We start from the raw sequence: 13,749 nt of genomic DNA on the forward strand, positions 1-13,749 counted from the left end.
TTAGAAAAACCTACTCCACCAAATGGAAACGATTTTGTATCTGGAATCAAGCAAAGGGTCAGAATCCTTTGGTAATAAATATACCTCAGATTTTACAGTACCTAACTGAGATGTTAAACAGTGGCCTCTCATTCTCTTCCATCAAGATCCACGCTTCAGCCATTTCAGCACAATACAATACGGATCCTCCTTTATTCTCACATCCTCTATTAAGGCAGTTCCTCAGAGGGGCAAAAAATATAAAGCCCCCACGGAAACCACCAGCTCCAGCTTGGGACCTCAACTTCGTATTGGAGAAGCTGACACTGCTTCCTTTTGAGCCGGCTTCTTCAGCAGAGCTACAATACTTGTCATGGAAAACAGCCTTCCTACTGGCTATTACCTCAGCACGCAGGGATTTGGAGCTACAGGCCCTCATGGCTGTGCAACCATTCATCATTTTCCATCAGGACAGAGTCTCCTTACGAACCAACCCTACCTTCATGCCAAAGGTAGTATCCAGTGTGGCTTTGAATCAGTCTATTCATTTACCTACCTTTTATCCAAATTCACAGAACAAAGGAGAGAGGCTACTACACACCTTGGACATTCACAGGCAATTTCGCTATTACTTGGACAGAACAAAGTCATTCAGAAAATCTGAGCAGCTCTTTGTGTGTCCTATGCTACAGGTGCTCAAGGAAAGGCTATTTCCAAACAGACCATTTGAAAATGGATAGCCCACTGCATACGCTTTTGTTATTCATTTCATGGAAAATCAGTGCCCGTATACATCAGATCCCACTCCACCAGGGCTACAGCTACCTCAGCAGCTTTCCTCAGGGGGGTCCCTACCAAGGACATTTTGGAAGCAGCTACTTGGAGTTCAGTGCACACTTTCTCCAAACACTACCACCTTCCACTATACTCAAAATCTAGAGCGGGCTTTGCCACAGCAGTCCTGCAGGGCATTCTAGCCCCTCCTAATTCCACTTAGTACCAGCCACCCTTACTTAGCTTTGGGATTCTACCCAAGTGTGATGACTGCAGCTGTATGCACGATGAACATAGTACAGTTTTGTACCTGCCATAAATGTAGATGTTCGAGTGCGCATGCAGCTGCAGTCCAGGTTACCCTCCCTCCATCCCCTCTTAGGACAGGACTTATGACAAACACCTTTTACATACAACCTATTTGGGGTATTCCTTTATGGTGTATTTGCTTGCAGCTATTGTTTTGATTTATCTACTTATGTATGTTTGCATGACATCATGTTTTGCCTTCCTTTCTGGGGGCACCTGACATCTGGAGCAAGAAAAGCTAAAGAAAATGGCGTTGGCTGCCTCTTTTATACCCCTGCCGCACTGACGTCAGGGAAGAAGCGACGACAACCGACGCCAGACCTAGACTTTGGAATTCGGCTGACCGAGGACCCGCCTGACGGCAGGATAACCTAAGTGTGATGACTGCAGCTGTATGCGCACTCGAACATCTACATTTATGGTAGGTACAAAACTGTACTTTTACTGACCCTTTGCAATTTTTGATTTTATCTTAATGTTTTTACTGCTCTTGTTTTAGGCTTCCAATACTTATTCAGCCTTTCACATGAGTGTTTGTTGCAATGATAATGCTATGTACCATTTCTTAATCACACAAAAAGAGCAGAGTGGAATGCTCAGCAATACCTTTTTTTAACCAGGCTTTCTGCTAGTGGTCACAGTATGCAACTGAAGCCACATGCCACTTGGGATGTCTAACTGCTGAAAAGATGTAGTTTGAATGCTGGCATCCACTTCTGGCTTGTTCCAGTCACTTATTGATTTCCTGCAGCAGTTGATCTTATTATTTGAATGTCTGTTATGGTGAATATTGCTGTGTAACTGCACTTTTGCAATGTGTGAAGGATGGATAGTCATACAGTGGTTAGTAAATACTGCTTAATGGCATGGATGATGTTTCTTAAGAATGAGCTTGCAAATTAAGTAGCTGAAGACTGAGGGTTGTTTTAAATAGGCACTTGGATAGAAACCTCAAGGTTAAAAATAGCTACTCAGGAGAAAGAATGGACCTGTTTAGCAAAGACGTGATTTCTGTTACAAGATTTCATGTATTCTGCATTTTGTTAATCAGATGAAGTGTCTGGATTCTTTTCTGTCACATTTTGTCTAAATATCTTTTCTCTATAGATTTGTAAATAGTGTACTGACACTTTTGTTATGTAAAAGTAGACAGGAGTTGGGAAGGTGGTCTGTTTTTGTTTCTTTGACCGTATTGTTAAGGTTTTTTCTGCTACCTTTCTCTCTTTAAGCAGTCATTGTGTAACAAAAGTTTAATTTAAGACTGATTTATAAAAGTGCTTTGATATAGTATAAATACTTTTCCTTTGTTTTGCTTAGGTACTTGAAGCATGTCAGAAGTGTGAATCTAAGCTGTCTGAGAAGTTCTTCAGTTTTGGCTGCAGCAACACAGATGTGCTGTCATGCGTTATACATCTTATCAACCAAGGCTACATCCAACGCAATGAAGATAGCCCTCATATTTTAGAATACGTCTCCAAGAACCCTGCCACACCTCGCAAGGGGCAAGCCTATATCCTCTTCCGATCAGCAGAAACCAAGAAATCTGCTTTCCGGGAAGTCAGAAGAAAATCTTCTCGGTAATACCTCAGTTTCTTTAGATGGCATTTCAGCTGAACTGTACAGTATTTATATAAACCAGACTAGCTCGTTTGCACATATTTTAATGCCTTCCTACCTAGTGCTTCCTGAAAAGGCTAGTGTTTCATATTTTGATGTACTCTACCCCCCAAAAAAGCTTGTGGTTGAATGCTGTAGTCCACATTTGTCATCTCTGAGTTTTTGTTTTCTTTTCTAGAATTGATCGGCAGCCCAGCACCACCATCCATTTTGGGGAGGAGGGTGCATTAGATGCAGTACTTTTTCCAATGGGACGCACAATGAGCCAGGAAGAGGTACGACAGCTAATGAGTCAGACTGTTTCTCAGGTTAAGGATGCCTTAAATGTGTCTAGTGACGAGGCACAGCACTTACTTATCCACTGCAAATGGAATGTGGATCTTCTTATTCAGAGCTACTTAGAAGATCAAGAATCACTTCTTCTTGAAGCTGGCCTAAAAGTGAAGAACCCAGCACCATCATCCAATGTCATGCACTGTCCTGTCTGCTTGATGCAGCTCTCTAGTGATGATGAACAAATCCCTACACTCTGCTGCATGCACTACTGCTGCAAGGTATTCATTGCCCCATCCCTTATCAACGTTTGTCCTTACACTGTGTTCTGTGATTTAACTATGCTTTGTATTTTCTGTAGACTTGTTGGAAGAGTTACTTGACAACACGGATTGAGCAGAATCTGGCATTGAACTGCACCTGTCCAATCACTGATTGCCCTGCACAGCCAATGACCAACTTCATTCTAAAGATTATAGTGGACAAGGAAATAGTTGCAAAGGTATATTGTCAATCACATTATTTTCATAGGCTGTATTTATAGTTTCACTTTTATGCAAATTATTTGTACTGAATATAAAAATGGTTCATTCAACAACTTCCGTTTTACAGCACATTGAGTACTTTAGTATTGAGTTTGCTGCATGGATAAACATACAGGATTGCTGTTTTTGACTTTTCACTTTACAACATTCTTCATTAGGGTGCAGTCTTTCTGCCCTAGTTCCATTGTACGACTATTCATACTTAAGCTGCATCTTGTTTTCCTTCCAGAGGTGATGAAAAATTATGCAGTTAGGGTTAAATTCACTTCCTTAACTTACTAACTGCATAATTTTTCATCATATGCTTCTTCTACCCAAAGTTTAGCCCTGCCATTAGGCACCACAAAGCATGTATGTAACAAATGTGCTTAATTGCCAAAGCTTTGGACAAGGAAGACATAGTCTTGGTGGTGGTCTGTTTTTTAGTAGGATTTGTTTATTGTCGTAGGAAACTTAAAAGAAAAAAGTCATACAGAAGAAAATGGCATACTAAGAGACTCCAGTAAGGCTGGTCTTTCTTGTCTGAAGGTCATTTTCACAAACTGGAGGGTGCATACTTTGAAAATTACAGCAGACCTTGAACTGCCTCCCTAGAGAGGCCGAAATCCTCTGAACCCATTTCTGAGGATTGCCTTTGACAGGGTGTACTTGTGCAATCCCAGATGCCTGTCATTCCTGCTTACAGAGATAGTTGAGGAAGTCATTGGTAAGGATGAAAAGGGGAGTCAAGGTTGTGGCCCTCCTGTACTACTTGCACTTTATAGTAGCAACACACTTCATGGTTCTGTTTATTTGCCTGAATATGTGGCTGCCACAGTTAATGGTAAGATGTGTGTTGCTCCAGAGCCACCATGCACTCCAAAATTAACTTATTGGTGCAGATCTTTGTTAGTGGGTTTTAAAATGTTGAACCAGTTGGCATGATGGTTAAGCCCCTTACCTCCCAGGTATAAGGTTCAATCCTAACCTCCAGGCAGTGCCTATATGGAATTGGTATGCTGTTGTGTCTCTGTGGGGTTCCTCCCTCCATCTCAAACCCACCCAAGAATGGAGCTGTGGACAGCAGCACAGACTCTAAATGGTGCCCTACATAGGCAAGAATTGTAGAGACCAAATACTTTGGACATCTGCTGTGATGTACAACACCCTGAAGATAGAATAACATGGATCACAGACTGCATGCCATGGCAGGCCACTCGGTGTACAAATATGGCTCTAGGTGATCTGGTCATGTTGACTAATGTTGGCAAATGGGTTTGGGTATTTGCTGGTGATAAGTGAGTTGAAGACTCGGCCTACACTGACCTAAGCCAGGGCCTCTACTTACCAGTGTGTTCAAGCCATAAACCCCACCAGCCCTGGATCAGTAAGCTACTGGTTCGTCTGTGGCCAGATGGCCAGCTTGGATTACCTGGGATAGCTCTGCTGAGCGAAAGATAGACAGAAAATCAAGCAACCTGCCAAACATGAACTAAGAATTGCTACATTTAGTCTGGTTCACTGACTGGTCCTTGGAATTGGATAACATGAGGGTAAGGAAGAAGCTGGACATCCTATACATCCAGGAGAGACGACGGAAGGGTAGTGCAGCAAAGCCACTTGGCCTGGGATCCAGAGTCTACTACTTAGGAGGAGGACAGGCAAGAAATGATGTGGGAATTCTGGTGAGAGAGAGGCTTCAGAAGATAGTGAGGGATTTCATCACAGTTAGTAACGGACTATTGGCAATCAAACTCCAGTATAAGGATAGGGTTGTATTCATAATCTCAGCCTATGCGCCACAGCAGAATTGTGATGGTGAGGAAAAGAGTGCATTTAAACAGCACTAGATGTACTAGGCAAAGCAAGACAACATGAATTGGTGTTGGTAATGGGTGACCCTGAATGCACATATGAAGACTGCCTGGGTCCACATGGGTGGGACAACAAGAATAAAGGAAGAAAGGCCATTCTAGACTTCCATCTAGCAAATGGCTTGATGGTGGCCAACATGCAGTTTAGCAAGAGAGAGAGAGTCACAAGATCACATACAAGAGTGGCCAACATGCAACTCTGGTAGAATCCCTCCTAGTAAGTAAAGGGCAGTGGGGTAGAATCAGCAATTGCAGTGTCATCCACAGTGAAACGGTCGGCCCACAGCATAAAACACTGGTTGCCACAATCAGCTGCAACCAGTGTTCATAGAAGGCTTTAAGATCAACAGAAACCAGGCTAAAGATCTGGAAGTTTACTAGAGGGAAAGCACAGCAGTTCAAGGAATTACTCAGGGCTCTAGCACCTCAAGAAGAAGATGAAAAAGAAGTAGGTGGAGTTGAAAGAGGTCAGTGCCTCAAAACAGCATCCGTGAGGACTACAGAACAGATGTGCAGCTGAGCCAGGTATGGAAATAAGGTACATAAGGAAAGTTGGTAGTGGCATGCAGAAGTCCAGGAAATCATCAAAAGAAAGAAGGAATGCAGGAAGAAGTTGGAGGTAGAAAAAATGGACTAGGCTAGGAAGGAATACTGGTTGGCTAACAAAAAGTCAAAGAGAGGAATTGCAGTAGCAAAGAACAAGGTATCAGAGGCATTCAACCATCATCTGGAAAGGTGGCACAAAGAAACTTTAGTAGGTTGTAAAGCAAAGACAGAAATGTAAAGAGGATAGTCGGGCACCCTTCATAAGGGAAGCCAGCAACAACCTGCTTAACAGTCCATAGGACATCATAGGCAAATGGAGTACTTCCAACAGCTTCTGAATGAAGAAAACCCCACAGAAGCTGTAGTACCCGAGACACAGCATATGATGAAAGAAGTGGAGGAGCCTACCATTGAGGAAGTAAGAACAGCACTAAGGAAAATGAAGTCAGGCAAAGCAAGCAGGATCAGATGAGGTCACAAGTAGATATGATAAAGATGTTGGGTGAGATGGGAGAGAAATGGCTCCTGAGGGTGTGGAAAGAAAAGCATACCCCAGATGACTGCAGAATAAAGTATATTAGTGCCAGTGCTCAAAAACAAAGAGTGTATCCACAACTGTGTATAGTAATGATAGTATAGAGGTATCAAACTCTTGTCACACTGCAGGAAGTTCTGGAGAGGTTGATTAATAAATGAATATATAAAGAGGAGTAGAAAGTAAGATAGATGATGAGCAGTTCAGATTCAGATCAGGCTGCATGCAGCACAATTGACCCGACATTTGCAGTGAGACAGATTAATGAGAAAAGGCTTGAAATGAGGAGAGAGTCCAACTTACGCATTCCTGAACTTGGAAAAAAAACATGTAACAAGGTCCTAAGAAAGCTGGTTTAGGCAGTCGTGCTGTGGTTCAAAGTCCCAGAAATATAGGTAGAATTATTGCAAGCTATGTACAATGACCTAATGACTCAAGTACAAACAGTGTTCGGTCTCTTGGAGGGGTTCCCAGTGGAAGTGGGTGTGCATCAAGGGTCAGCTCTGATTCCACTGCTGTTTATACTGTTGGTGGACTACATTAGCAAACAGGTCAGAGGGGACAGATTAACAAAGTTCCTATATGCAGATGATGTGGCATTACAGGCAGACTTTGAGCAAGAACGTCAGCAAAAGATAGGGGAATGGAATGCAAAAGTGAAGACACATGGGATGAAACAGTGTACAGATAAGGCAGTTGCAATGGCAGCAAATGAGGGAAATCTGAAGAAGCTGAGAATTGAGGTAGAAAAGAAAATAATTGAAGAGGGTTACGTCTTCAGGTGTCTGGGGAGGGGTGGTTGAGGAGAAGGGAAGTCTGAATGAGGAGGTCAAAGTTAGAATCAGAGGGGCTGTGGACAACTGACCCAATGGCAGGAGTAGTGTATGACAGAAGAATACCAAAGATGCTGAAATGTTAGGTGTATAAAACATTGATGTGGCCAGTATGGTACAGAACTGTGAAAAGCAAATCCAGAGCAGTTTAGGAAGCTAGAGGTGATGGCGATGAAGTGCCTGAGAAGGGTAGTAGGATGCACACTGTGGGACTGACAAAGAAATGAGGCTTTAAGAGCAGAAGCTCCAGTTGCAGAAGATGATTTTGAGACATAAAGGAAGAAGGTAAGAGGAAATGAGGACGGCCAGCAAAGAGGTGGATGGACTGAATGAGAGAAACATGCAGCATTCAGGCATGAGTGTCAAAGAAGGCAGGAAAGTGACATTGAAGTGAGAGATATGACAGTTAACAGGACACCCCAACTCCATGTAGAAAATGGAAAAATGGGGATTGATGATGAACAGTGTCATCAGTTTAAGTAGTGATGATCTCTTCCTTCAGCAGAAGCAGTCAAAGCTCCACATGACAAGTGCTTTGCTAGTGGAGTGATGAGTGTCATGGCCCATTTTTTCTCCAGATGGAAACAGGTCCCTCAAATAGAGGTATTCTGCATCAATTGGTTGGACCTTTGGGCAGTATTTCTCCAGAAATGTCTGGAAGGGGAGCTGCAGCTAGATTAACTTTGCTTACTTCAGCAAGCCAGTCTGATATAGAATGTAAGGCAGCCCGCAGTAATTCCCCATGTGCAGAGAGGCAATGTGTATCTGACACTGGGCTACAAGACAAGTAGCATCATCCTTAACAGGTGTTCATATCTCAAGAAGAATGAATGTGCTTGTAGACTTATTGACCTGTAGCTGCAGTTGTTTTGTGAGGAAGAAGAATTTATGACTCCTGCCTGATTGGGATTTTCTTGCATGGCAGATCTGTGGAGTTCATTCTGTATGCTTCTTGGGAGAATGCATTTCCCTCCATTTCTTTCATTTCAGCAGGACAAGGAAGACTTGATGGTGGATATATTCCTGCCTTGAGGCATAGAAGATTTTTAAGTTTTGTGCATGTCTTTCTGGTGTTGCTTATGATTCCCCACCTGAACACAAAATTCATAGTAGTAGTACCAGAATTTGTCCATACTATGCTGTACTGTGCTTTGGTTCCAGAAAAGTGTGTTTTTTGGATTTCCGGTCTGTAGTAGTGCTAGAAGCTTTCCCAGTACAAGTTAAGAAAATCAGCCTTTGTTGGAACAATAACTTGCTGTAACCTAAGGGCCTGCCTTTTCATTACTGTCCCTTGTTTCCTTTTTAATTTCTCCAAATCTTTTGGGTTTCTAATATCATGACAGGAATGGATCCCATTTCTAAGTCAAAGTATGATTAAAGTTCATGAAATTAATAATGTGTCAATCTTTGATGTTATCTAGAAGTGTGCTTCATAACATCTGCAGTATGCCCAGAATGGACTGCTCCTGCCATTCATACAGAGTTAGTAAATACAACTGTAAATTATTTTTTGTGAGACCTGTTGCTCCTACTACTATTGGAACTGTCCGGGTATCCTTAGTCCACATTGCCATTGTTTCTGCCTGCAAATGCTTGTATTTTATGACTTTGTGTCTGTATGTAAGACATTGTAATCACTTGGTGTAGCAATTTCCATGATCAATGTTATTTTTGTCTTCTTTTCATGGACTACTATATCTGGTTTTCTATCCGCGGTGGTGGTGCTGTGGTAGCATTGTCGCCTCACAGCAAGACGTTGTCCCGTTCGATTCTCAGCTAGAGCGTCTTCTGTGGAGACATGTATGAATGGGCGTACCTTTGTTGAAAGTTGTGCGTTAGGGCCGGCAACTCAGCCCGTAAAATCAACTGCCAATCATTAGCGGACCGGAGTTCCGCTGTGGCGACCCCTAACCAGGAAAAGCCGAAAGACACAACAACTATATCTGGTTTTCTCTCATCTATTTTTTGAACTGTTGGTAATGAGTAAATCCCATGTTATATAAACTTAATTTTCTATAATGCTTTGTGGCTCTTGTTTCCTGTGCTTCTGAGCTCCTTCAATATTAAAATGTTTGTACAATGCCCATTGCAATGGTCTTGTCACAATATTATGCTTTTCAGTATGCAGGCCTTCTGCCATTAGTGTATCACACCCAGCAGATTTCCCTGCTGTAGTCTCAGAAGTGATGGAGGTAGTCTCAGAAGTGATGGAGGTTGCTAGCAAGTCTCTCTTGTAGCAGAGCTATCTTACGTTGAAGATGTTCTTATTGTGTATGGGGGAGAGAGAACCTGTGTTGGCTTAGTCAGTGATCCTTTCCTATCCTTAGAAAGTTATTTTTTATTGAAATAGTAAACAAAATGTATGTCACAGTCAATCACAGACATATAATGTACACAGTTGACATTAAGACAGTGAAGGTGTGCATTTCTTAAGTCCATTTCCTAAGAGAGAAGCATGCTTTTTGGGACTCTGATTGTACTTCATTGATCTGTGCCATATAGTGCTGTCATACTCCATAAACTGACTTACTGTTGTGTCCTAAAAAGTAGCCTGTCCCTTGTCCCTGTCTTTGCAGGAGCTCTGCATCACTGTTAACATTTGATGTTAAGTTGTCAATCTCACCTTCATTCTTGCTGGATGGGTTCGGAGCCGATCCTCGGCTCTGACTCGGCCAGTACTAAAGCTCGAGAGCTACCTCCACTGGCTCGAGGCTCCCCTATATCCCACAATGCTAGGCGGTAACCACTCCGATCTCGTTTGCCGCTTAGCTGCGAGGTGCTTTCTTCTACCGGCTCTGGCAGGTTAGTGAGATTTTTCTAGTCAGAAAATTAAAATAACTACCCCTATCCTTTTTGTTTAGTCAGTTTTATAGTACTGGGTATCCTTCTAGTTTAAATTGGGTCCTCCCTCATTTTTATTCCCTTTTAAGTTCTAGGCCTTTGGCCCACTCCCCTCTTTTTTTCCCTTTGTCATTCAGTGTGATTGGCTTTTCCTTTTTGGTTAAAGGGTGTGTCTGTTTTTTTGTGTCTGTGTCTAATTTGTGTATACAGTCACTTTTCTGGGATGTCGAAAGATTCCAAGGTCTCAGGCTTCAAGAAGTGTGACTCGTGCTGTCAGAAAATGTCTCTGACAGGCTGTCACACTTCTTGTGTATATTGCCTGGGACCTTTGCACCTGCAAGACTCCTGTGCTGTTTGCCATGCATTCAGCCCGAGAGTCCTGCAGGAACGCAAAAATAAACTTATTCTTCGAGGCTTATTAAAGCCTGAAGGCTCCTCGACCCAGTCTGCGTTGGGGAAGCCTTCAAAGACTTCCAGGCCGTCGGCTCCAGCTTCAGAGCCGTTCGCTGGGAGCATCAAGACTACTTCGACATCGGCTCTGGCTGGAGTCGATGTTTCGAAGACTCAAACCATTACCTCGGCTCCAACCGGAGCCGAGGGTGCCAAGACTCAGTCGGCTCCGATAGTTTTATCAGAGCCACCTTCTAAGAAGTGGTCGAGGTCCCCTTCCATCGGCTCCATCCACTCGGCCCCGGGATCTCCTCTTCTGTTGGAGCGCAGCCACAGGTCCCATTCCTCTCGGTCCTCCAGGCTGTCCGACCATGACTTACAGAGGGTGGTGAGTAGACTTCTCAAGTCTGAGGCACTGGCCCAAATGCTGCATAGCCCTACTCAACAGTCAGCGGCTATTCCCATCCCTTCTTCTGTTCCTCCTCCGACTCCTTTCAGTTCGGAGCCGGAGCTCATCGGAGCCGTGGCTGTCGGTGCGTTGGAGCCGATGCCCTCCCTTTCGGCTCCGTCGTCTGCTCCGATTTCCTCTTTGGAGGGATCTCGGCACCGGGCTTCCTTCGTCGGCTCCGAGGGGGCGAGTGGCATCGGACCCTTGTCCGACCCCGTTCTCCCTCTCGGAGCGTCGGCGCTGGTGAGTTCGGCTCAGACATTGGCCTCGGAGCCGTCCCTGTCGGTGCCGGGGGGGGTCCTTGTCTCCTTGGAGCGGGGACCTTCGGCCCTGCCTGATCGGGGCACCTTCGAGGTCATGCGGAGCGTGCTAGGCCCCGTGTCTACCCCACGGTCGGCTCCGTCAGCTCCTCCCTCTTCAGTGCCTGTGGTGGTTTCTACCCACCCCCTCGTACCAGACCGTAGAGAGCCAACCCCTCAGGTTTCCCCATTGGGAATATCCTCTTCTTCTGAGGCTTCTCCTGATCCGGCAGGGGAACCCCCTCGGAAGAGACAGTGCAAGAGGAAGCACATTGACTCCCCTGAGTCTATCACCTCGGACACCGACTTGGAGGAATCTGAGGGTTCCCCTCGGTCCCCCTCTGAGGATGTCTCTTTTGCTGACATCCTTGAAATCCTTAAACAGAGGGGGAACTGGCCCGCCCTTAACCCTTCAGAAGACGAGTCGGTCTACCTTGAGGCGTTTGGCTCTCGCCCTTCCACCTCCTGGGTGTCTCCTCCCTTTGACCCCCTCATGTAAGTGGTGGCAAGGAAGGCGTGGACGGCCCCTGATTCGGTGGAACCTACCCCAAGGAGGCCGTCTATATTTATTACAGCCCCGAAAGAGAAACAGTTCTTATCTAAAGGCGTCTCTGTTGATGCCATGGTGGTGGCCGCAGCCACTAAGAAGGAATTAGCCGATCCTTCGGCACCTGTCCATCCTCCTAATAAGGAGTCTAGGACAATGGACAGGTATGGTAAGCGGATGTTTTCCTCAGCGACCTTTGCCATGCGGTCGCTGAACTACTTGTGTCACTTCACCCATCTCCAGAGGGATTTACTCAAAGATATGGGTGATGCTATGCAGGATCCAACAGCTGAGGGGTTCCAAGACAAAATGAACTCCCAGTTGGCAACCCTGAATTCGATTGTCAACTCCTCCATGCGGCTTATCTCATATGCGACTGAGTAGGACCGCAGGCACAGGTGTAGCTTTACGACGCCACGCCTGGATGCGGCTTTGCAATTTTGCGGACCCTTTCAAGGCGTCCTTCACCAATTCCCCCTTTGATGGCTCAATGTTGTTTGGACCTCAGGTGAAGGATACATTGACTAGGTGCGAACAGGAAGGTAAGACTCTCTCTGCCATGGGAGTCCGTTTTTCTACCCCTTCCAGACCTTATCCCAAAGGTCAGAAGGGGGGGTGAAATGTGGTTCCGCAAACCACAAGGAGTCTCATCTGATGCACAAAGTCGATTCCCTTCTAGAGGCAGAGGGGGGAACAATAATAGACGCCGCCCTAGGGGCAGAGATGGTCCGCAAAACCAGGGTAGCAGAGAGACTCTCTCTGATAAACCCTTTCAGCATCCCTGAGGAGCTGCCCGGCTGTCCACCTTCGGAGGCAGTCAGGGGAAGATTATCACTGTACCCAGAAGCCTGGCTTTTCCTCACTCAAGACAAATGGGTACAGTCGATTATATCCGAGGGTTACAAAATCCCCTTTATTTACATCCCATCCCAACCCAAAGGATCCCTTCCAGACGTTCCACCCAGTCTAAGGGAACAAGCAGCGTTAGAAATATCAAAGCTGCTGTCAAAAAGAGCTATCCAGCCAGTCCCAGTAGACCAACAAGGATCTGGAATCTACTCCAAATTCTTTTTGGTACCAAAAAAGACAGGGGACTGGAGACCAATACTGGATCTCAGCATGCTAAACAAGTATGTGAAGAAAACAAAATTCCGGATGGTCACGCTACAGTCCATTCTACCCTTCTTGGGTCAGGACAATTGGATGTGCTCAATAGACCTTCAGGATGCGTACTACCATATCAAAATGCACAGATGCTCCAGGAGGTTTCTCCGCTTCAGGCTGGGAGCCAGTCACTACCAGTTCAGAGCTCTGCCCTTTGGTCTCACTACAGCCCCCCGAGTGTTCACCAAATGTATGGCAGTGGTCGCGGCTCACCTGAGACGTCAAGGATTCCAGGTGTTTCCATATTTAGACGACTGGCTCCTTACCACCACCACCAGGCATCAACAACTTCTATCCAGAGACTTCACCATTCAAACTTGCCAAGCTCTAGGCATTTCAGTAAATTTTGAAAAATCTGCCTTGTCGCCTTGTCAGTCTATTACCTTTATAGGCGCCACCTTAGACACAGTTCATCTTTCTGCCAGACTGACAGAGCAAAGAGTATCAGATATCCGCAAACACGTTTACCTTCTGCTTCAGTGCAACAAGATCAAAGCCAGGGTAGTCTTGAAGGTATTAAGACTCATGGCGGCTACCATTACACTTCTTCCCCTAGCTCATTTTCACATGCGGATCCTCCAGTGGATGCTGTTTTCTCAATGGTCCTTCCAACAGCTCCCAATGTCTCACATCATTCTGCTAACCCAATCATGCAAGAATAACCTGTCTGGGTGGATGACATCACCTCAAGTTCTTCAGGGCACACCCTTCATCCCTCCCCCCCCCAATCGCCACGGTGACAACGGACGCCTCCCTGATTGGGGGGGGGCATTATCGGGGCAGGACAGTCCAGGGC

At 45.2% G+C, this 13,749-nt stretch overlaps 1 protein-coding gene across 2 annotated transcripts in view; it reads left to right on the forward strand.

The window, feature by feature from the left end:
• Nucleotides 1-13,749, forward strand: part of CUL9 (cullin 9) — a 2,881,018-nt gene that overhangs the window by 2,343,009 nt on the left and 524,260 nt on the right. For both annotated transcript variants that reach the window (XM_044060287.1, XM_044060293.1), the window contains exons 30-32: nucleotides 2,380-2,639; nucleotides 2,858-3,233; nucleotides 3,314-3,454. In XM_044060287.1, the coding sequence (XP_043916222.1) occupies nucleotides 2,380-2,639; nucleotides 2,858-3,233; nucleotides 3,314-3,454 (777 nt within the window). The remainder of the gene's footprint in view (nucleotides 1-2,379; nucleotides 2,640-2,857; nucleotides 3,234-3,313; nucleotides 3,455-13,749) is intronic.

The sequence above is a fragment of the Protopterus annectens genome, chromosome 1.part0, assembly GCF_019279795.1.
Source record: "Protopterus annectens isolate FY-2018-M chromosome 1.part0, PAN1.0, whole genome shotgun sequence".
NCBI lineage: Eukaryota > Metazoa > Chordata > Ceratodontiformes > Protopteridae > Protopterus > Protopterus annectens.